Source organism: Geotrypetes seraphini, chromosome 2 (assembly GCF_902459505.1).
Source record: "Geotrypetes seraphini chromosome 2, aGeoSer1.1, whole genome shotgun sequence".
In the NCBI taxonomy this organism is placed as follows: domain Eukaryota; kingdom Metazoa; phylum Chordata; class Amphibia; order Gymnophiona; family Dermophiidae; genus Geotrypetes; species Geotrypetes seraphini.
Genome location: NC_047085.1, coordinates 268,458,078 through 268,483,001, shown reverse-complemented (window position 1 = coordinate 268,483,001; position 24,924 = coordinate 268,458,078). Strand labels below are relative to the sequence as shown.

At 43.4% G+C, this 24,924-nt stretch overlaps 1 protein-coding gene across 2 annotated transcripts in view; it reads left to right on the top strand.

Moving 5' to 3' along the window:
- Nucleotides 1-24,924, top strand: part of LOC117355797 (zona pellucida-binding protein 2-like) — a 148,333-nt gene that overhangs the window by 82,757 nt on the left and 40,652 nt on the right. For both annotated transcript variants that reach the window (XM_033934843.1, XM_033934844.1), the window contains exons 5-6: nt 1,557-1,627; nt 16,643-16,802. In XM_033934843.1, the coding sequence (XP_033790734.1) occupies nt 1,557-1,627; nt 16,643-16,802 (231 nt within the window). The remainder of the gene's footprint in view (nt 1-1,556; nt 1,628-16,642; nt 16,803-24,924) is intronic.

Here is a 24,924-nt window from a genome sequence, read left to right as displayed (position 1 = left end):
CATTGTGGATATCCTGAAAACCTGGCCTGCCAGAAGATCTCAAGGACCGGACTTGGGCAGCCCTGCTCTAGCTCATGCAATGCATAATATAAATGATTTTTGATTAGATCTTCTTTCTGTTGATGGTTCCCATCTGAAATTTATTAGACACTCAGGCCCATATTCTATAAATGGTGTTATAATTGTAGGCAGGGGTAGGTGTCCTACTGCTGTCTAACCAGCCAATCGGGATGCATGTTTTCTAAAAAAAACAGAACAACAACCAAAGGTAGGCTACCTACACTGTAGGCATCTGTCACGGTTGCAGGAGACACATAGGGATGCTTAAGCTTGCCCAAGGATGGGCATGGGCATGGTTTTGCCTGGAAGTGGCCTTAGGCAATCTTAGGCAGCCCTAGACATCACCCTAGGGTCACGATAGGCACCTGAAATGTAGGCCGTTTCAATGCTGGCCTACATTTCAAATAGATGCAGCCACTAAACTAAAGGAAATCTCCCTGCCAGGACCATCTGAGCGGCCGCAGCAGGGAACCCCTGAATCACACCACAAGTTGGCCAGCAAGAGGGATGCCCATTCCCTCCTGCTGCCACCCCTGAATCCCTTCACACTGTCTGTGGCAGGAGAGATGCCCAATCCCTCCTGCTGCAAATCCCTAAACAATCCCCGGCAGGAGGGATGCCCCTTCCCTCCTGCTGGTACCCCCCCCAACATCCCCAGCAGGAGGGATTCCCACTCCCACCTGCTCAACCAGAACATACACAGGTAAGGCTAGTCTCAGTTAGGGCACTGGTCTTTGACCTAAGGGCCGCCGCGTGAGCGGACTGCTGGGCACGATGGACCACTGGTCTGACCCAGCAGCAGCAATTCTTATGTTCATATGTTCTTATCTCTACCACTGGGGATTGTTTAAGGGTTTGTGACAGGAAATATTGGGCATCCCTCCTGCCGTGGATAGTGTGTGTGTGTGTGTGGGGGGGGGGGTGTTCCCTGCTATTGCCGCTCAGCTGATCACAGCAAGGAGATTCCCATGCTGTGATCAGCTCAGTGGCAACACAATTCTCTAAATGGTGTCTGTGACATGGACACTGGTTTGAGGACAAATGCGATTCTATAAACGGCAGACGCGATTCTATATAGGACCCCTGTGTGCAGTTCTCAAAAGATGCTTAGGCAGTTGCTGAGACCAGGCGTACTGTACAGAATCAGCCTCTCAATTTTTTTATGCTTTGCTTCTTTTCTCTAGAACTCTCTGCCTTTATCACTTTGTGCTGAGCCTTCGTATGCAAAATTAAGTTGAAATGAAAACTAATTTGTTTTCTTTATCTTTCCTCTAGGGGAAGATAGACAGTCGGGTTGCCTGTGAGGCTGTTTATTAAAGTTATTGTGTTCCTTTTTTCTGTCATGGTTATTGGTGTTCTTTTCTCAAGTTGTTGGTTATTTTAATTTAGCTGTAACTGCTTAGTTGAAATTGCTATTGGTCTAATAAACATGCATTTTACACTGAAGGAGCAAAATAACTCTCCAATTTAAAAAGTTGAATTCTGTTATCTTACAGTGTTTCCATATACTTTGACATGTGAAGATCTGTGTGATAATTCAGATTGCAACACCTCCAATATCAGAAAGGTAAATTTTTGTGATGATTATTAAATAATAAAGATAAAATATTTGGGAATCTGATAGTGTTCTTCATGTTATTTTTTTAGTTTTTATATGCAGTGTTATATACTTCCACAATATTTTGGTTTCTAGAAAATGAAGACTTGTATTTAAATATCAACTTTCATAAAGTATTCAGCATTCAGTACATATTAATCTAAAACAATATGCCTATGTGCTAATGCAAATAAGGATTAATTCACTCTTCAAATACAAATAGACTAATACACCCAAGACATTTTTGATCTTTGGAGAGTGAAGAGTGGGAAACATTTTGTGAAAATATCTCATCAGAAGGAGTATTTATGAGATATTTCAGCAAAATATAATTCTATTCAGATTCTTGTATTCTGCACTATCTCCTACTGGATTCAATGTGGAACACAAACAAATAGAGGCCCTCAACAATGGAAGTTAGAATTTAAAATACACCTTAGTTAACAAATCACAAATAAATACATCAAATAAAATCATTAAAATTGATGCTAAATAGATATGAGGGCCATTCAATAAATTATCTGAGTATTAAAAAAAGCAGCAAGCATATTGAAACAAGTCTACATGCTGTGACATGTCTCAAGGTTACTCATGCACAGTTGCGGCTTAGTGTGAGTCTAACATTCCAAGAGACAGGAATCAAGTAAGAAACTGCTAGATTTGGAGCACTGTTTAGTGATAAGATTTATCACAAAAGAAAGGAAAAAGTCAAAGGAGATCCATGAACGCATGACTGCGGTGAGTTTGCCCCATCATCCTACAAAGTAAAATTTTGGAGTAAGCAGTTTAAATGAGGTAGAGAGTTCAGTGAAGATGACCCTCACTCTGGACGGCCTATGTAAGCAACTTCCACAGAAATGTGCAAGAAAGTCGAGGATTTAATTTTGTCAGACAGACAAATTACAAAACTGGCATTTCAGCAGGTACAGTTTGGAAAATAATTCATGAAAAGTTGGGCATGTTCAAGGTTAGTACAAGATGGGTTCCAAGAATGCTGATTCCATGTCAGAAGGCCACAAGGCTCCAGTGCTGTCAGGGGAACTCTGTAATGTTCCGTGAAGACCAAGTTAAAATTTTTCAATGTTTAGTGACTAGAAATGAGATTTGGGTCTATCACAGAGATCCCAAGTCCAAAATAGAGTCAATGCAGTGGAAGCGCAAGTTATCCCCCACCCCAGAAAAGTTAAAGACAGAAAAATCTGTAGGCAAAAAAGTCATGGTAACTGTCTTCTGGGGTGATGAAGGACTTTTGCTTCTGGGCTTCATGCCATAGAAGACAACCATAACCGGGAAGAGTTAGGCCAACTCAATGATCGCTTTTTGGAAGTCAATCAAGGACAATGAAAACTCACAGCAAGTGTGTTTCTTCAATGTCACGACATTCTCAGGCTGCCACCTGAAAATATGAATTTCAGCAGCTGAACCATCCACCCTACAGTACTGACCTGACTCCATTGGATTATTTCCTGTTCCGAGTTTTGAAGAAATCTCTCTGTAGATGGCAGTTTTCAAGTGATGAAGATGTCAAGGAAGCTGCGACATCCTGGTTTGAAGGTCAATCAGAAGAATTCTTTTCAAAGGGGTTAAAGTGATTGCAGGAAAAGTGGATGCTATCAGGGGGACTATACTGAAAAATAAAATAAAAAAATAATAAAAACTTTTCTTTCCTACTGAGGTCGTTAAATTATTGAACTCTCCTCGTAAGTTTTAAGAGCTGCTCGAAAATGAAAATAAAATCTAATCTGCTAATACTGAGTGGTAAGGAGTTCCATATTCTGATATGCAAAGGTATATTAGTTCCACACTCTGATATTTGTTTTTTCCTAGTGCAATTCTTCACAGAAGGGAAATTAAATTTCAGACACTTAGGGCTCCTTTTACAAAGCCGCGCTAGCAGTTTTATCGCACGCATTGGATTAGCGCGTGCTAGCTGGAAATCTAAAACCTGCTCAAAAGGAGGCGGTAGCGACTAGTGCACGTGGCAATTTAGCACGCACTATTCTGCATGTTAAGGCCCTAGCACGACTTTGTAAAAGGAGCCTTTAGTTCACAAAGAAGATAATTTTTTAGACAGATGTAAGCAATGTACTAATCAAGTAGAATTACCATAGATTGAATTAAAAACTTAACAAGTTATTTTAAATTGTATCCTAGATCTAATAGGCAACCAGGGCAATATTTTTAACAATTGAGATGCCCTCTCATATTTCTTTTTATGATAGATCAGTCTAGCTAATGTATTCTGAAACAACTGTAATCTGGTTAATAATTTAGAGCAGTGGTCTCAAACTCAAACCCTTTCAGGGCCACATTTTGGATTTGTAGATACTTGAAGGGCCTCAGAAAAAATAGTTAATATCTTATTAAAGCAATTACAATTTTGCATGAGGTAAAATTCTATATAGTTTATAAATCTTTCTTTTTGGCTGAGTCTTAATAATAATATTGTAATTTATAGCTAAAGAGACATATGATCAAGAAACTGTTTTATTTTAAACTAAAAATTAACTTTATATACCAGGTCTTCAACCAAAGGAAGCTCAACGCGGTTAAAAATAAGTTAAAAGATAAGCTAAAGTACAAGAAAATTAGTTATCAAAATGTTTAGCGAATAAAAAAGTTTATAAAGATTTACGAAAAGATTGAAAGCTGGGACATGTCAAAATTAGAGGAAGTTCATTCCATAATTGGGGAAATTTAAATGCCAGAGAAATTATAAAATTCTTAACTCCTTGAATTTCTTTCCTAGAAGGGAGAAAAAGTTTAAATCGATGAGTACCTCTCGCATATGAAAATCTATAAATATTCCATAGAAGAGGAACAAGCGGAACAAAAATACCAAATAAATTTTTAAAAATACATAAACATTTAAACTGGATTCTGAGATAAACCGGGAGCCAATGGAGACTCAAAAGCAAAGGAGTCACGTGGTCGAATTTACTTTTTCCGTAAATCAACTTTGCAGCGGTATTCTGAATCAATTGTAGTCTTTGAAGGCAGTTCTTTGTGATGCCGAGATAAATGGCGTTACAATAATCTAGCCAAGATAATATAATTGATTGGACCAAGACAGAAAAATGATGTTGATGGAAAAGAGATCTGACCTTCCTCAGCATTCTAAACTGAAAAAACATTTTTTAACCAGAGAATTTATTTGATCCTTTAAGGTAAGGGAAGAATCAAAAAGTATTCCCAAAATCTTGGAGGAGAACTCAATTTGTAGGGAGGCTCCAGAATCCAAAAGTACAGTGGAAGGAAGATAATCCAATTTTGAGTCTAACCACAGAAGTTTAGTTTTGGTTGCATTTAACTTCATCTGGACAGACATAGCCCAAGTTTGAAGATTAGAAATACAGTGGTTTATTTTAAAAGTTAAGTTGGTAATATTTGAGTCAATCTCAATCAGTATAAAAATGTCATCCGCATAAGTAAAAAGCGTTTCCCACGCTGACAGCTTGTAAGTATTCAAAGTTGTGATATAAAGATTGAACAGGATTGGGGAAAGCTGAGAGCCCTGAGGAACCCCGCAAGGAGGTTGCCAGGAATTAGAAATATTACCATCAATATTAACTGAATAAGATTGAGACAGTAAAAATTTAGAAAACCAAACAAGGACAACCTGATTAAGACCGATATCTGAAAGTAATTGGAGCAAAATATCATGATTACATTATATTACATTACATTAGTGACTTCTATTCCGCCTGTACCTTGCAGTTCTAGGCGGATTACAACAGAAGAAAACTGGACATTTCCAAGAAAAATTACACACTAGGGGCTGGTTACATAGTTGAGTCTTAGAGGAGAGGTTACAAGATGGGTAGCGAGCAGAGGAGAAATTACAATATGAGTAGAAATTAAGAGACAACTGGCTGGTTATAGAATTATAACAATTTAGGGGCTGGTTTCATAGTTGAAACATTGTGGAGAAAATGTAAGATGAGTATCAATTTGAGGGAGAGTTATTTTGAGGGCGGGGGAAGGGCATGGGGAGAGTTAGGATAGCTGGATGTGTTTTTTGAATAGCTGGGATTTGATTTCCTTTCGAAATGATTTGTAGTCGCTTGTTGCTGTCAGCAAGTTAGTGATGGAGGGGTCTAGTTTCGCTGCCTGCGTCGCTAGTAGGTTGTCATACATCTTCATGCGCTGAGTACCTTTGAGTGGGGGGTAGGAAAATGGGGTCAGAGTTCTCCTTTATCTTGTTGTAAAGTTCCAGTTTAGGCAATTGTTTAGATAGGTGGGGGCTGTACCGTTTATTGCTTTGAATAATAGACAGTATAATTTGAATTGAAGTCGTGCTTGTATAGGTAGCCAATATGAGTCTAGGTAGGAATCGGTGATGTCAAATTTTCCAAGTGAATAGATCAGTCTGAGGGCTGTGTTCTGTACAGTCTGTAATTGTTTTATCAAGTTTGTGGGGCATGGTAGATACAGGATATTACAGTAGTCCACTAGACCTAGGACTAGGGATTGGACTATGAGCCTATATTGCTCTTTGTCGAAGAATTTTCTTATTTTACGTAGATTGCGCATAGTTTGGGTGATCTTGCTGATTTGGATCTGCATTGTGAAGCATCTATCTATCATCACTCCTAGGAGTTTGAGCGCGGATTATATAGGGTATTTGGTGGCATTTATTTCTAATTCTGTTATGGATGGAGTTTTGTCCTTTTCAAGCAATAGAAAGTTCATTTTGTCCGGGTTCAGCTTCAATTTGTGGTCTATCATCCATTTTTCCACTACTTCTAGTGTTTTTTTCAGATTGTCTATTGAAGTGGGAACTGGAGCGTCGAAGGGGAGGAGTATGGTTATGTCATCTGTGTAGCTGAATGATAATACGTCTAGGTTTTCTAGAGTGGTACCAAGGGAGGATATGAAGAGGTTGAAGAGCATGGGCGACAGTAGTGACCCTTGTGGTACTCCGCAGGGGTTGGACCAGGAGTCTGATGTAAGATCATTTGTCTTTACTCTGTATGTTCTTGATTTAAGGAATCCTTGGAACCAGTTGTAAACCCCTCCTGAAATCCCTATGGCTTCTAGTATCTGAAATAGTATGGTGTGGTCTACCAGGTCAAAAGCTGCAGAGAGATTGAGTTGAATTATCAGCATCCTTCTTCCTTTGCTAAGGTGCTGTCGGGCTGTGTCTAATAGAGATACTAGTAGTGTCTCTGTACTATGGTTGGTTCTGAATCCTGATTGTGAGGGGTGAAGTAGGTTGTGGTCTTCTAGGTAGTTGGTGAGATATTGAGCAATTAGACCTTCTATTAGTTTAACGTATAATGGTATTGAGGCGATGGGTCTATAATTTGAGGGGCTATCTGTTGGGCCTTTGTGATCTTTTAATATTGGGGTGATTATGATCTCTCCTAGGTCTTGTAGGAATTGACCTTCCGTGAGTGTGGTTTGTATCCATTGCATGAGGCTGGCTCTAAATTTGGGGGGAGGCGTTTTTTAGCAGATATGAGGGACAGTTGTTCAGGTCGCATGATGATTGGCTGTATTTTTTGTAGAGTCAGTTCATGTCAGTCCATTGCACTACTGGAAAGTTGGTCCAGGTCCTGTCCGCTGCGATGGCTTCTCCTGTTGTAGTGTATATTATTGATTGTAGTGATCTTGCTTTTATGTTCAAATGATTTTTATTGTTCCAACAGAAAACAAACAATACAAGCAGTAACTTAGTCCAGTAAAGAACAATGCAACAATCCCCCCCTCCCCAACCCACCCCACCCCCGGAGTCCAGTGCCAAAACAAAAACTGAGAGTCCGAGATCTTCCTAAATATTCAAGAGTCTGCTACGTGCATGTGGAGTGAGATCCTGCCAGAAACATTCCCAAGTCTGACGAAATCTACGACCCGGACCACGAACCAGATCTCCCACCAGTCTCCGCTCCAGCGTTGCGTGGATTATCATCAGGGATCTCCATTGGGCATAAGTCGGGGGAGTAGTAGACAGCCAGTTGGTGAGAATAGCTTTCTTCCCCATCAAGAGTACTCTGGTTAGAAATGCGGACATTCCCTTGGGTTTAGGCGTGGCTATATTGTAATACCCAAATAATGCTCTCGGTTGCGGAAGCCAACGCCTCCCCCAAAGCAGCGTAACATATTGTCCCAGGTGACTCCAAAACTGGTAAATTTTAGGGCAGGCCCAAAGCATGTGACCCAAGGAAGCATGAGCATGAGCACATTTCGGGCATAAATGAGACTGCGTAATCCCCATCCGGGCTGCATGATCTTGCTTTTATAATGGTCTGCTAGTTGGGTGGCTGTTGGTGGGTGGTTTCCTTGTGCGGCTAGGAGTGGCTTGGTGTCAATGAGGCTTTTTACTAGTTTAAAAAGTTTTTTGTGTCTGGGGTTTCTAAGCCAAATAGTTTGGAGTAGTAAGCTTTTCATTTTTCCTTAAGTTTGATCTTGTATTGTTTAATTAGGCTTCTCCATTCTACTTTGGTGTGTTCTTGGTTCTTTTTTCCAGATTCTTTTGAGCTGTCTGCAGCGCCTTTTTAGTTGGAGAAGTTCAGTGTTGAACCATTTGTCAGACGTTCTGCAGATTCTATGTTTTGTTTTTTCTGGAGCAAGCTCATTCAGGATGGTTTCACTTAAGGAAATGGCAGATGAATTATTTAGGGTCAGTGAAGACGGTTGCGGGGTCAGCTTGGTCCCAGAATATGGTTGGTTCGATTTTTTTTTGCGGGTTTTGAAGGATGTTTTTTGGGGTTCGGGTTTATTATTGCTTTGAGCCCAATTGATGTTGAAGGTATATTTGTAATGGTCTGACCAGAGGGAGGGGTGCCAGGCCCCATTGGAGATGTGGATATCTGATGTATGGGGGTATTGGGTCATGTATGCAGCAATATCAAGTTGGTGACCTTTTTCATGCGTTGGTTGAGGGTTAAGAATTTGGTAGGAAAGTGCTTTGAGGTATGAGAGAATTCCATCAACTTGTTTGGAGGTGTGGTCTTCAAGGTGGAGGTTTATGTCTCCAAGGTTGTGTGTTGAGATTAAGGAGTTCTGGAAGATGAAGTCTTCGAGTTCGTGTTTTGTGGTGTTCCATTTTCCTGGTGATATGTAGCAGAGTAGGCAGGTCATGGTGCCTTTGAGTGAGTCATCGGATAGTTGGCAGGCTAAAAGGTCCAAGTAGGGGGTGGAGTATTTGTCTAGGACTTTTATGTTAAGGTTGTTTTTTACTAGGATGGCTAGTCCTCCCCCACACTTTTTTTCTCAGCATACTATCTCTAGTTTGTATCCCCTGGGAAGAATTCAGTTATGCAGGGGTCTGAGTCGGAGGTTAGCCAGGTTTCAGCTAGGAACAGGCAGCCTATTTGGTCTTTAACTATCCAGTCCTTTATTAAGTCAGCCTTTGGGCCAATTGATCTTATGTTCATGTATGCGCAGGTAATTGAGGTGTACTTTGTATGAGGATTGGAGATATATTTTGGGTGGAGAAGGTTTCTTGGTGGTGGAAAGGGTTTGTGGGCTGTCATACTTGGCTTGGGGGGTGGTCTTTTTCCCCACAAGGGAGGGATGCTTTCGTGTGTGGCTATTTGGCAGTCTATCAGGTTTCTGGGAGAGTTAAGTTTCCTGGATGTTTGGTCATGTCTGTGGGTTGCTGTCACGATTGGAATTGGGTGTATGTGATAACCTGTTGTTTTCCAGTTTGTTAAGAGCAGGGAGAGTATTAAGAGGACAAGCATGAGTTTAGTTGAGCGGGTTGCAATTGTGTTTTTGGGTGAGGGAGGAGTTCTGCATCAACCTGAGAGCTGGTCACGAGGTAGAGGCTCTGAGAGAGCTGTTGCTGTAATTAGACTGGTGATTAAAATTATCTGAGGTGCCTTGATATAGGAAGAAGAAAAGGTTAAGGAGTGGGGGAATTGGTGGGCTGTTGGGACTGGTAGAGTTGTAGTCAGAAGAGGCTTTTAGCGAGGGTCTGGGAGGGAAGGAGGCGGCTCCCTTCCTCTCGACCTTGCTGGGGGGACTGTGGTTGTGCTGTTTTGAGGGTTCTGTGCTAGTGAGTTGGTAGGATTAGGGCCTTTTGTGTGGCTTCTTGCGGAGGTGTATGGGGGGGAAGAGAAGGAAGGTGGCTCCTTACCTCCAACCCTGCTGGGCTGGAGCTACAGCAATGCTCTCTTATGGGCTTCTTGCGGAACTGGTGAGTCAGCTGCTGGAGTGGTGTGTGTTTCTTCACACTGTTGCTTCGCAAAGGCACGTGCTAAGGCGCTGTTCATGCCATTCGAAGATGCAGGGAAAAGTTCTCCTTCCCGACTGGCTGTGGAGGGGTTGGGGAGCGAAGCTCTCATGCCCGGCAGGAACGGGCAGGTAGTCTTCCTGAGCAGCGATGGCTGGTCTCGCTGCTCGAAGATGCAGGGAAAAGTTCTCCTTCCCGACTGGCTGCGGAGGGGGGGGGGGCCGAGTGAAGCTCTCATGCCTGGCAGGAACGGGCAGGTAGTCTTCCTGAGCGGCGATGGCTGGTTCCACCGCTCGAAGATGCAGGAAAAATTTCTCCTTCCCAATTGGCTGCGGGGGGGGGGGGGGCGGAGCGAAGCTCTCACGCCCAACAGGAATGCTGTACTACATCAAACACTGCAGACAAATCAAACTGAAGCAAAATAGAACATTTATTTTGCAGTCGTAATTGTTGGATTTTAGAAAGAAGAGAGATCAATAAGGTTTCGGTACTAAAATTAGAACGAAATCCAAATTGAAAAGGTTGAAGTAGTGAAAATTTCTCCAGATAATTAGTATTTTACTTTTGTGATTATGATAAACATACCGAAAGCCTCAAAATAGTATCTAGTGGGCTGCATATGGCCCCAGGGCCTTGAGTTTGAGACCACTGATTTAGAGGTAACCACAATAAACAGAATTGCAGTAGTCTAGATAAGGAAGAGCTCTCAACTATCTCAACCTGAAAAAGAATTTCTTTGACAAAGCCTTTATTTGGTATTCACACCCAAGTTTACAATCAATAACAATCCTTGAGCTGTTTTCAGTCTCCAAAGTCTCACCAATTCTCAGCTTAACTTATTTCAAAACACACATATGATTGAAGTCTACAAAATCCTGAGTGGAGTAGAACGGGTACAAGTGGATCGATTTTTCACTTCGTCAAAAATTACAAAGACTAGGGGACACTCAATGAAGTTACACAGAAATACTTTTAAAACCAATAGGAGGAAATTTTTTTTCACTTAGAATAGTTAAGCTCTGGAATGCGTTGCCAGAGGATGTGGTAAGAACGGATAGCATAGCTGGTTTTAAGAAAGGTTTGGACAAGTTCCTGGAGGAAAAGTCCATAGTCTGTTATTGAGAAGGACGTGGGGGAAGCCACTGCTTTCCCTGTATTGGTAGCATGGAATATTGCTACAGTGGATTGGCTACCATGAGAACGGGCTACTGGGCTTGATGGACCATTGGTCTGACCCAGTAAGGCTCTTATGTTCTTAGGTAATGACCACCTTAAATCTTTACCAAAACAAGCCTCAGAAAGACAGGCAGGACAACTTAGTCCACGCCAGACCATTCAAGCCAACCGGCTAGAGTCCAATAATCATAGGCTTCTCTTGTGACTGGGTGGAGTTACAGTAAAAAAAAACCCTCAGAACTCTGAGAAAAACCTGAGCTGCACCAGGCAGAGACAATAAAGCACAGAGCTACAAAACAGTGCCTAACGTGTGGTAACATAAAGACAAAAATACAAAAACAAAAAAGCAAAGTACTTAACTTGGAGAGGCTTATCCACACGTCCTGCAGTATCAGTGTATTACCAGTTCAAGACCTCAGTCCATTCTGTACTTGATATAGTCCACTGGGTTCTCTTTCACATACTTTAGCATAGCTCAAAAAGCTACTACAGTTGTTGAAGCCTCTAGGTACTGCTACAGCACAAACGGGCCAGGACCCACAATCACTCCGGCCCCGCCCCAACTCTCCATTTCACTCCTCCACTTTCACAGGTTGCACTCCAGGCCAGTGGTAGAAAATATAGTAAACTCTTTCTCTACAAGAGCCTTGTTTCGCACACCCAGACTGCTTCAGGAAAAAGGGCTCAATTCAAGCAACAGAAAATATCATTTCTTCTGACACCATGGCAACAGACTGCAAGTGGCAGGAGCCTATGATTATTGGACTCTAGCCGGTTGTCTTGAATGGTCTGGCGTGGACTAAGTTGTCCTGCCTGTCTTTCTGAGGCTCGTTTTGATAAAGATTTGTGATGGCCAATAGCTCATGACAGCACAGTGTCTTTGTAAAATTTTGTCAGGATTGCCTGTGCCATAAATGGTTTTCAAGGGTGATGATGCGGAGGACCTGAAGGAAATCTCTATGAACTTGGAAGACATATTGAGCCAAATCGACAAGTTAGAATGATAAACCACCTGGTCTGGATGGTATACACTCCAGGGTGCTGAAAGAATTCAAACATGAAATTGTTGATCTAATGTTAGGGATCTATAACCTGTCTTTAAAATCCATCTGTAGTACCTGTAGATTGGAGGATGGCAAATGTAATGCTGATTTTTAAAAAGGGTTTTAGGAGTGATATGGGAAATTACAGATTGGCAAGCCTGACTTCAGTGCCAGGCAAGATAGTGGAAACTATTATAAAGAATAAAATTATGGAACACATAAACAAATATGGTTTAATAGGACAGAGTCAGCATAGGTTTTGCCAAGGGAAGTCTTGCTGCATCAATTTACTTCATTTCTTTGAAGGCATGAATAAACATGTGAAAAAAGATGAGCCAATTGATGTAGTGTATCTAGATTTTCAGCATGCTTTTGACAAAGCTCCTCATGAGAGACTCCTAAGAAAATGAAGAAGTAATGGGATAGGTGGCAATGTTTTGTCGTGGATTAGAAATTGGTTGTTGATAGACATCAGAGGGTAGAATTAAATGCAGAGTGCTGCAGAGTTCTGTAGTGGGACTGGTGGCTATTTAACGTATTTATAAATAATCTGGAAATTGGAACAATGAGTGAAATAATTAAATTTGCAGATGACAAAAAACTATTCCAAGTTGTCGAAACACATGTAGATTGGGAAAATTGCAGGAAAACCTTATAAAATTGGAACACTGGGCATCCAAATGGTCGATGAAATTAAATGTGGACAAATATAAAGTGATGCACATTAAGAAGAATAATCCAAATTGTAATTGGTTGATACTAGGGTGCACCTTGGGAGTCAGCACCCAAGAACAAGATCTGGGTAACATTGTAGATACTAGCTAAAATCTTGTGTCCAGTTTGTAGTGGCAGCCAAAAAATTAAACAGGATGTTAGGAATTATTAGGAAAAAGATTTTAAATAAAACCAAGAATATTATGCCTCTGTATCACTCCATGGTATTTCTTCACCTTGAGTATTATGTTCAGTTCTGGTTGCCATATCTCAAAAAAGATATAGCGGAACTAAAAAAAGGTTCAAAGAAGAGCAATCAAAATGAGAATGGATCTCCTCTTATATAAGGAAAAGCTAAAGAGGTTAGGGTTCTTCAGCTTGGAAAAGAGATAGCTGAGGGAGGATATGATTGAGGTCAACAAAATCCTGTGGTGTAGAATTGGTAAAAATGAATTGCTTTTTCACTCTTTCAAAAAGTACAAAGACAAAGTAATGGGAAAATTTGATAAATTGCAGAGTAACAAATTGCCTTGACTGGATAGTATGCATCACAGAGTACTGATAGAACTGAAAAAATGAACTTGCAGAGCTATTATTAGTAATTTGCCATTTATCTTTAAAATCCAGCATGATACCCAAGGACCCAATGCAACGCCAATTTTTAAAAAGGGTTCCAGAGGTGATTCGGGAAATTATGGACTGTTGAGTCTCATGTCGGTGCTGGGCAAAATGGTAGAGACTATTATAAAGAACAAAATGACAGAGCTTATACATAAGCATAGACAAAGCCAACATGGATTTAGTCAAGGGAAATCTTGCCTCGTTAATCTACTACATTTCTTCGAAGAGATGCATAAACATGTGATATTGTGTATCTGAATTTTCAAAAAGCATTTGATAAAGTACCTCATGAAAGACTCCTAAGGAAATTAGAATGTCATGGAATAGAAGGCAATATCTTATAATGGTTTAAGAACTGGATAAAAGAAAACAGAGAGTAGGGTTAAATATTCAGTATTCTCAATGGAGAACAGTAGCTAGAGAGGTTCCCTAGAGGTCTGTGCTGGGACCACTGGTTTTTAACATATTTATCAATGATCTAGGAATAACTAGTGAGATCACTAAATTTGCCAAATGATACAAAGTTGTTAAATCTGAAGAGGATTGTGAGCAGGAGGATCTGGGAGACTGAGCATCAAAATGGCAGATGACGTTTATTGTCAGCAAGTGCAAAGTGATTCATATTGGGAAAGAGGAATCCAAACAATAGCTATTTGATCCAGAGTTCCACATTAGCAGTCACAACCCAAGCATCATTGAGGATACGATGAAACCCTCAGCTCAGTATGTGGAGGCAGCTAAGAAAGCAAATAGAATGTTAGGAATTATGAAAGGAATGGAAATAAAGTGTTATAATGCCTTTGTATCACTCCGTGATACAGCTGTACCTCAAATACTGTGTGCAATTCTGGTCGCAGCATCTTTAAAAAGATAGTGGAATTAGAAAAGGTACAGAGAAGAGAGACAAAAAGATCAAAGGGATGGGACAACTTCCCTATGAAGAAAGGCTGAAACAACTAGGAATCTTCAGCCTGGAGAAAATATGGCTTGGGGAAGATATACTCTAATAGAGGTCTATAAAGTACTGAGTGGAATCGAGCGAGTAGATGTGAGTTGCTTATTTACTCTTTCCAAAAATACTAGGACAAGGAAGCATGTAATGAAGCTGCTAAGTAGTAGATTGAAAACAGGAAAAAATATTTTTTCATTCAATGTGTAATTATACTCGAATTCATTGTCAGAGAATGTGGTGAAAGCAGCAGGGTTTAAAAAAGTTTTGAATAACTTCCTAAAAGCAAAGTCCATAAGCTGCTGTTCAGATGGATGTGGGGAAATCCATTGCTTATTCCTAGGGTAAGCAGCATACAATCTGTTTTACTCTTTGGGATCTTGCCAGGTATGTGTGACTTGGGTTGGCCACTTTGGAAACAGGATACTGGGCTTGATAGCCCATTGGTCTGATCCAGTATAGCTATTCTTATGTTCTTATACTTACAGATCTATTTAATAGCAGAAAAAATGCCTTTGGGTAAGTTGTCCTTGGTTATACCATTATGAATTTGAGAAATGGTAAAGAAATTTAAGACCTGATGGTCAGTATATAATTTCATCTGCCTTCATAAACTGCACTCAGTGAGCTGGCTGTTGGTATTCAACAGCCCCATTTCCTATTGGACTACCACTGAAGTGATTGTAGGTCCAGGAGGTCTACGGCAACAAAGGGAACTTCTATTGTGCATGAGTTTGAGGGGTCATTCATGGTGGGTGGAGGGTATAGGGGAAGGGTTCTCTTGAAGTCAGTCCAGTAGGGAGGTCACTCATGGTGAGGGGGGTTCCAGGAATGACGGAAGAACTTGAATTGCAATAGGCCAGTACCCAAAAGTTATGCAGGTGCTGGCTGATATTCAGCTGGGACCCATGTAAATGTCTTATTCATGTCCTGACTGAATATTGTAATACACACAGCAAGAGGTGAAGGTCTGCAAACAAACACATGTTGCAGAAGGACATGAAGTAGACCAACCAATATAGAAGATAAGCGATTCATTGATTTTAGTCACCTGATGTGGCCACATTTTGCCCTAAGGCTGCATCAGCATCTGTGCTTGGTGAGAGGACATGCTGCTGCTCTTATGTAAGTGATGCATGACTATTATTTTGGGAAGAATCTGCTTTTAGCTTTAGCCTTAGGGCAAATGTGGCCATGTCAGGTGACTGAAATCAATATATCGTTTGTCCTGCATATTGGTTGGCCTGCTTCATGTTCTGCTACCTGACTATCAGCCAAAACCCACATAAATCCCAGCTGCAAATTCGTGGCTGCTCAGACCTAGATAATCATGGCTGGTGCCCAGCTGAATATTGAAACCAGAAAGTCACAGAGTCCACAGACTAATAAACCCAGGAAATGAGTTCATTAAGAGGTCCAAAAGGGGTATCAGACAGCCCTACAAACCAGTGAAGTTTGAGGGGGATACACTCTTCATATACCCCACGGTACCTCCTCCTCCGTGTTAATTCTTTTTCTATTTTATTTTATTTTATCTTATTATCTTTTTCTTTGTTGCTTATTAAACATTTATACTGCTGGAGCTATATTATAAATACTTAGCTTTCAGCCTTGATGTAATTCCCCTGAACGCCAACGCGTTTCGTGTTCTTTGTCAAGGCGACATGGGGAAAGCTGAAACCCAGAAAAACATCATGATTAGTATTCCACTAATAAATTTTTTCTACTACTGAACTCATAACTCTCCTATTGCTTCAATATCTTAGCTTACCTACTAAGGTGAACATACTCTGCATACCGCCGCTAAGCTTATCACAAGACAAGCCGCGGCGTCCAAACTCTGGACTTAAAAACCCCCGCCTGAATGACGACATATCCGGGAGGTACCGTGGGGTATATGAAGAGTGTATCCCCCTCAAACTTCACTGGTTTGTAGGGCTGTCTGATACCCCTTTCGGACCTCTTAATGAACTCATTCCTGGGTTTATTAGTCTGTGGACTCTGTGACTTTCTGGTTTCAAGATATTTCAAGCTATTATTAAGAGGAATTGGTTGTTAGACAGCTGAATATTGACCAGTTAATAAATTATAGGAACCAAACATAGTCTGAAGATAGGAAAATTGTTTATACTTTTTGGCCATTAATATGTACAGTATGCATTATTTATTAGGATTCATTAACTGGCTTAATGAATTGATATTGTTAGGCTATTCTACCTTTGCATTTTCTGTGTATCTTTCCATTATAATAGGCTAATCATTGCGCTCTTTCAAAAGTCTGCATATTTTATTTTTGTTTGTAGGCATATGTAAGAATGAAACATTTCTTTGAGAAGATAGGTTCAAGACATAGTTCACTTACACATTATATTAATAGCTCTCTTACTGGTGTGAAAGTGGACCATTGCAAACCAGGATATGGTAAAAATGAGAAAAATAGCACAATTTGTCCAGGATGCTGCAGTAAGTTTATTTTTTCTCTTTCTTGTACGTACTCATCATATGCCCTTCTACCAAGTTAGTATTTTGATATTCATAAGAATCTGACAGGAACTGGGATTTGAATTGGTCTTGAATGAAAGGTTTGGGAATGTTATGACCATTCCCCCTGAACTATCCAATCTGTGCCATGTTAAGATAAATATCGCATTTTAAAAAACAGTATTGTATAGTAACTAAGTAAATGTAATTAATTACTGTGCTCAAGTAAAAGTTTTGTCATTTTTACTTGTAAAGAAGTACAAGAAACATTTGTTATTTTACTTTTTCCAAAGTAATAATTTCACTAAATGTTACTACTTTTACACAATTACATCGATGCCTGCAGTTAAAAGTAAAAGTGGAAGCAAGATATAAATGGCAATTCCTCAGTAAACCAAATGAAAGGCCAAAACCTGGAAAAGGAATTTGCTATTGCAAACCTCATCCTGCAAACAGTGCATCATCTCACCTTAAATGGAGTTGCCTGTGTTTGTTGAACTGGTTAGGGGATCTCAAAGTCCATCCTTGAGGGCCGCAGTCCAGTCGGGTTTTCAGAATTTCCCCAATGAATATGCATTGAAAGCACAGAAGACGGAAGACACGATTTACACCATGGATACGGACCTAAGACCCCAGAGGAACCTCAAACTAAAGAAGATTGGGATCATAGTTGGAGATTCCATCATAAGAAGTGTGGACAGCCACACTGCGGGAGGAAGAGAGGATAGACTGGTTACCTGCCTGCCTGGTGCAAGAGTGAGGGACGTGGCCAGCAGGATCACCAGGATCATAGACGGAGCAGGAGGAAAGGATACCGCCGTACTTATCCACGTGGGAACCAACGATATTAGCGGACGGAAATACGATAGGGAAGTAATGAAGGACCAGCTCCGATCACTCGGAAGGAAATTGAAGGTCAGAGATGTGAAGGTGGCTTTCTCAGAAATCCTCCCGGTGCCGAGAGCGGACGCAATGCGACAGGAGGAACTGAGAGAAGTAAACGCCTGGATGAGGCGATGGTGTGAAGAAGAGGGTTTCAACTTCGTGCGAAACTGGACAACATTCTGGGGAAAAAGCAGGTACTTTAGAAAGGACGGTCTACATCTCACCAAGCAGGGAGCGAGAGTCCTAGCTTAGAACATGAAGAAGTTCATTGAGAAGGCTTTAAACTAAAGACCAGGGGAGAGCCGACAGTCGACAACCAGTCGATGGCCCGGACACCAGGATATCCTGAAGAAGAAACTTCAAAAAACCACACAGATATAGGGGAAAAACAATATGAAACTACGAGAGGCAATGAAAACGAAAAGGATAAATTGGATACAAAAAGGGGTGGGAGAACCACTAAATCCAGGAAATTAGCACGAACAGATCTTAAATGTATGTATACAAATGCCAGAAGCTTAAGAAACAAAATGGGCGAACTGGAAAAACTAGCAAGGAATAAACAACTGGATATCATAGGAATAACAGAAACATGGTGGAATGAAGAAAATGTATGGGACACGGCATTGCAAGGATACAAACTATACAGAAGAGATAGGATTGGGCAAAAAGGGGGAGGCATTGCCCTATACTTCCAGGAGGAAATAGAGTCTGTTAGAGAAGGGGAGATGGAAGCAAATGGTAAACTAGAGTCCCTCTGGATAAAGATTCCTGGACAAAAAGAAGCAGATATACAAATTGGCCTCTATTATCGACCACCGGGACAGACTGAAGAAACAGACAAAGAAATGATGGAGGAAATTCACACTGGATGTAAATCAGGAAATGTAACGATCATGGGGGACTTCAACTTTCCGGGGATAGACTGGAAACTGGGAACGTCAATCTGTGGCAGAGAGACAAAATTCCTGGAGATGATAGGAGATTGTTTCATTGAACAAATGCTGGGTGAACCGACAAGAGGAAACGCAATCTTGGACTTGGTTATAAATGGCATTACTGAAAGGACAGCAGATGTAGAGGTTACAGCCCTGTTGGGGACAAGTGATCACAATATGATCAATTTTACCATTGGCATTGGAAAGGGGAAACCAATCAAGACTAAAGCCACAACCTTTAACTTCAAAAAAGGGAATTAAGACAGCATGAGAACCATGGTTAAAAAACGGCTCAAGAAGGGCAAAGCAGAAATCCATTCAGTTGAACAAGCATGGTCTCTATTGAAAAACACCATCATTGAAGCACAGAATCTTTACATACCGAAGATATCCAAAGGAAGGCGGAAAAAGAACAAAGGTGAACCTGCTTGGTTATCCAAAGAGGTGAAGGTTGCAGTAAGGGAAAAGAGGAACTCGTTTAAAAAATGGAAACGGGAAAAAACGACGGAGGCCTGGAACTGTCACAAAATCGACCAGAAAAAGTGTCATAAAGCGGTAATAGAAGCCAAAAAAGACTATGAAGAAAAGATAGCGCAAGAAAACAAAAACTTTAAGCCCTTTTTTAGATATATAAATGGGAAGAAACCAGCAAGAGAAACAGTGGGTCCTCTCAACGACCAAGGAATGATAGGGTCAATCAAAGAAGACAAACAGGTTGCTGATAGGTTAAATTCATTCTTTGCCTCTGTCTTCACAAATGAGGACACTACAACAATGCCAGACACTGGGAGGGTATTCACCGGAGGCATAGAGGAGAGCCTAACAACAATAAATGTGGAGTTGGACATGATTTACTTTCAGATTGACAAACTAAAAAGTGATAAATCCCCTGGACCGGATGGGATTCACCCGAGAGTGTTAAAGGAACTTAAGATAGAAATTGGGGAACTACTACAATCCATAACTAACATGTCAATTAGAACCGGGCAAGTACCAGACGACTGGAGGATAGCAAATGTCATCCCAATTTTCAAAAAAGGATCAAGAGGTGAACCAGGAAACTACAGACCAGTGAGTCTCACATCGGTTCCTGGGAAGATAATCGAAGCACTAATTAAAGACCGCATTGTACAACACTTGGAAAAGCACAACCTAATGAGAGCTAGTCAACACGGCTTCAGGAAAGGGAGGTCATGTTTGACAAATTTACTTCAATTTTTTGAGAAGGTTAACAAGCAAATAGATAGTGGAGATCCAGTGGACATAATTTACTTGGACTTCCAGAAAGCGTTTGACAAGGTTCCGCACGCAAGTCTTATGAATAAACTACTAAGTCATGGAATAGGAGGAGAAGTGCACGGATGGATCGGAAATTGGTTAGAGAACAGAACGCAGAGGGTAACCATAAATGGGAAATTCTCGGAATGGGAAAAGGTGACCAGCGGCGTGCCCCAGGGCTCGGTTCTTGGTCCCATTTTGTTCAATATTTTTATAAATGACCTGGAAGAGGAAACATCTTGTAATATAATCAAGTTTGCGGATGAGGGGGAAGTGACGTCACCGGCACGAATGGACGCTTGCTAGGTGAGCTCCGTTCCAGCCCGTGCAAAAATCCCCGTTTTGGCTGTGCAATCGCGCTTTGTTTTTTGTTCGTCGGGTCCCGGTTGTGAGGGAGTGCGATCCGGCAATGGCGATGCGGAAACAGCTGCCCGGAGACAAACTCGGGCAATGCACGCTGGAGCAGACCCTTGGCAGGGGCGCACGTGGTGGCTCGGGCCCAGATGATGGTGGCAGTGGGGCCCTGCTTGCGGTGGGGGATGCGTCGGATCCGGCAGCCCTGGAATTGGCTGTGAGCTCGGCAGACCCGTTGACTAAAGCTGACATGCAGTGCTGGATACAGGAGGTGAAATCTGATATTGCGGCTGTAGCAGTGCAGGTTCGGGAGACTGTGCAGGAACTGCGCTCGGATCTCCTTGAGGTGGGCTCTCGTGTGGATGTGGTTGAGACCCGGCTGAACACGTGCGAGGATTCTGTCACTGGTGTGCAGCGCAAATTGGAGGATTCTGGCGCTGATTACCTGCTCCTGCTAGATAAAGTCGAGGATTTGGAAAACCGCACTCGTCGGAATAATTTGCGAGTGCATGGACTCCCAGAGCTTCCAGAATATAGGGATGTTCGTGAGGTGGTTCTGCGTCTGCTGCGCTGGCTGCTCCAGGATGACTCCCTTGACCCGGGGATAGAACGGGCACACTGAGCTTTGGGCCTGCGGCTCTCGGACCAGCCTAAGGATGTGGTGGTTTGCTTGCAGAGCTTCGTGATCAAGGAACGGGCCTTGCGGAGGGCCCGGGAGTTGGGTACGGTGACCTGGGAGGGTCATCGCCTGGAATTTTATCAAGATCTGGCTGCTAGCACCCTGCAGAAGCGGCGCTCCTTCCGGGAGATCACCAAAGCTCTCCAGCGGGGCAATCTCCGCTATCGCTGGACCTATCCCTTCGGTGTGGTTATTACCATCAATGGAGTCCATACCAGGGTTGTGACTGTACGAGAAGCACGAGAACTGCTGTTGAAAGCGGGCATTGAGGTGCCGGAGGTGTCGAGCCCGGAGCTACGGGACAGGGCCAGCCCTGGTAGGCCCTCTGCCCCTTCTGGATGGCAGCGTGTGGAGCATGGTGCTCGAGGGAGCCGTGGAGGTCCGGGTGGTGGAACCTCCCCACCAGCAGTGGCTTCTACCTCTTCAGGACTCACTTGAACTTTGCTAGGTGTGGGTACTATCTCCCTGTGTGAGTGGCTTGTGCCTATGCCCCTTGGGGGGGGATAAAAGATGTGCCTTAGGGCTAGGGGGCATCCGGGCTCGGGTAGCTGGAGGGGGATAGCTGGTTGTTGTGCCTGGCTTGTTGCTCCTTTGAAAAGTGACTTTGCTTAGTGAGTTGGGGGCAGTTGTGGGGTGGGGACGGTTGTTGGTGGGTTGGCTGTTTGTCTATGGGGATAAGTTTGCTGTATGTCTTGGGCTGTGTAAAGGGCGTTGGGGACTGTTAACTTCCGGGTTTGTACATGGGAGGTTTGGCTATTCCCATTGTGGGGGTTGGGGGATGGAGGGGTATGGTGGGTGGGTATGGTGTGGGATGGGGTGGGGTTGGACTGTGGGGGGTGACAGTTCTTGACTTGGGGGTTCTTCTTTCTATACTTTCTTTTTGGGCCTTGGGTACCTGTTGGTTTTCTTTTTCTCTCTATGGCTGGTATTAAGTTTATCTCTTATAATGTTAGGGGGCTTAACTCTCCCCATAAACGGAAGGCTTTATTTCGGGAGCTGGTCCGTCTGAGGGCTTCCATATGCATTGTCCAGGAAACACATTTGTTACGGTCTCACGAGAAACTGGTCCGTGACCCCCGATTCCCTACCGCACTCTGGGCATCTCGGGCGGGTCGCTCCAAGACGGGAGGGGTGGGGATTTTGTTTAGTAAGCACCTGAGGTGTGAGGTTAAACGGGTGGTGCGGGACCCCCAGGGTCGCTATATTATGGTGGAGGTGCTGTTGGAGGGCTGTCTGTATTCCTTGGTTAATGTCTACGCTCCCAATGAGGGTCAGGGCTCTTTTGTTCGGGACCTGGCAACCAGGATTCTGCAGTTTAAGGGTGGGGCCTTAATTTTGGGTGGGGATTTCAATCTTACTGTCACACCGCACTTGGATAACTCCGGGTCTGCTGGGGGCTATGGTAGACGAGATCGGAACCAGTTGCGGGCTGCGCTCCGGGAACTTAATGTGGAAGATGGGTGGTGCTGGTTGCACCCTCGGGTGCGAGATTATTCCTATTTTTCGCGGGTACATGCTTCCTATTTTAGGATTGACTATATTTTTGTTGAACGGGGTCTCCTTCGCAGAGTGGAGAGGGCGGGCATTGAGCGGACCACTTGGTCCGATCATGTGCCTGTTTGGTTACAGCTTGCTGGTACGGGTGGTGGTGTTGGGCTGAAATACTGGCGTTTCAATGACAGCTTGCTGGATGATCCTTCGGTAGCGGATCAAATTGCGGGGTGGATTCAGGATTATTTAATGGATAATTTGGAGTGTGGGGCCTCCCCAGAATCTGTCTGGGAAGGATTGAAAGTTACCCTCAGGGGTCGGCTGATTTCTTTGGCATCCTTCCGGCGCAAACGTCAGCGGGAGGAAGTGGATGCCCTGTTGGCCACAATTGAGAGACTTGAGGGGATCCATAAGCGTCAGCCCTGGAATGTAACTGTGAGCAGCCAGTTACAGAAGCCGCGCAGTGACTTGCATGCTCTTGAACTCGACCACTTGCGTTTTAACCTTCAGTTATTACAGCAGAAGTACTTTGAGTTCTCCAATAAGGCTAGTCGTTTGGTCGCTCACCGGTTGAAGGTGCGTCGTTCTCAGAACCATATCTTGGCTCTCCGGACGGCTTCCGGGGAGCTTCTCCATAGGGAAGATGCCATTCTGGCGCGTTTTGTAGAGTATTATGGTAAGTTGTATACCCCTGAGGCGGAGGGTACCCCCCTTGAACGGGAGCGCTATCTCGAGTCGGCCTCTCTGCCTCAGATAGCGGAGGTTGATGTGGAACGCCTAGATAGACCCCTTTCGGTCCTGGAAGCGACTGGGGCTTTGCGTTCTATGCATGTGGGTAAATTTCCTGGGTTGGACGGTTTTACGGTGCGCTATTATAAACGCTTCCAACATTTGTTGTTGCCCCCCTTGGTGACTTTCCTTAATTCTTTGCAAGGGGGCGGTCAATTACCCTTTTTCATGCGCTTAGCGGGGGTTACTGTGTTGGCTAAGGAGGGGAAGGACCCTGCGCACTGTGAGTCTTATTGCCCAATCTCTCTGTTGGGGGTTGACACCAAAATTTTTACACGGTTCTTAGCGGATCGCCTGATGAGTTGGATTCCCCATTTGATTCATCCTGACCAGACGGGCTTTGTGGTGGGACGGCAGGTTGGGGATAGTGTTCGGAGAGTTTATGATTTGTTGGAGTTTGCTCGGACCCGGGGGGACAATACTGTGTTTCTTTCTAAAGATGCCGAGAAGGCTTTCGATAGGGTTTCTTGGCCATTTTTGTTTCAGGTCTTGGAGGCTGTAGGGTTGGGGCCACGCTTGAGAGAATGGATCCGTATTTTATATTCTAATCCGCTGGCCTGTGTTAAGGTGAATGGAGGGTACTCTGCTACTTTCCCCTTATTTCGGGGTACCCGGCAGGGTTGCCCCCTGTCTCCCATCTTGTTCGCGTTGATGGTGGAGCCCCTTGCACAGCGGATCCGTGCCAGCGCCCGCATTCGGGGAGTCCATACCCCTTCTGGGGACTCCAAAGTGAATTTGTTTGCGGATGATATGCTTTTTACGGTGGAGGACCCGGACAACTCCTTGCCTGCAGTGTTGGAGGAATTGAAGGAGTTCGGGGCGGTGTCGGGTTTTCGGGTCAATGTTGGGAAATCGGAAGTGTTGAATGTGAATTTGTCGGCAGATCAGGTGGGGGCGCTAAAGCAACGGTTTCCTTTTCGGTGGGTTAAACACTCTTTGAGGTATTTGGGTGTGTATTTTGGGCCTCCTGGTTCGAATTTGTTTGATCTTAATTATCTTCCTTTGTTTCGTCGTATTCGTTTGGACTTGGTCAGCTGGGATAGTTATTATTTTTCTTGGCTGAGGAGAATAGAGGTAGTCAAAATGATGATTCTGCCTCGCCTCCTCTTTTTCTTTCAGGCTCTACCCTTGTGGATCCCGCGGCGGCTGTTGGAAGGGGTACAGCGGAGCCTTCTCCACTTTATTGGGGCGGGAAAAAGACTGCGGGTGAGTCGCCGAGTCTTGTATTTGGGCAAGGGCGAGGGTGGGTTGGCGGTACCTAATGTGCTGAAGTATTACCAGGCGGCGCAGCTGCGAGCACTCTTGGAGTGGCAGACTCAGGCCCCGAAACTTTGGGTGGACCTTGAACAGGGCTTGGAGGGGGGTGTGCCCTTGATGCATCTGCCGTGGGTCCCGGGGAGTGGGGGGGTAGATGTCGGATGTCCTCCGTCTGGACAGCGATGCGGGTGTGAAGAGCGGTGCGCTGTGTGCTTTTACAGGGGCGGCGATATTCTTGGTATGCCCCTTTGCACTTTAATCCTGAGTTTATTCCGGGAAGGGGAGCCGGGGTGTTTAAGAGGTGGGAGGCTCAGGGTTTGGTTTGTTTGGGACAATTTTGCGATTTGGAAACGAAGAGGGTGAGGTCTTTTGGGGAGCTCCAGCCTCGCTACCAGTTGTTGCCCCGGGATATTTTCCCTTATTTGCAGGTGGT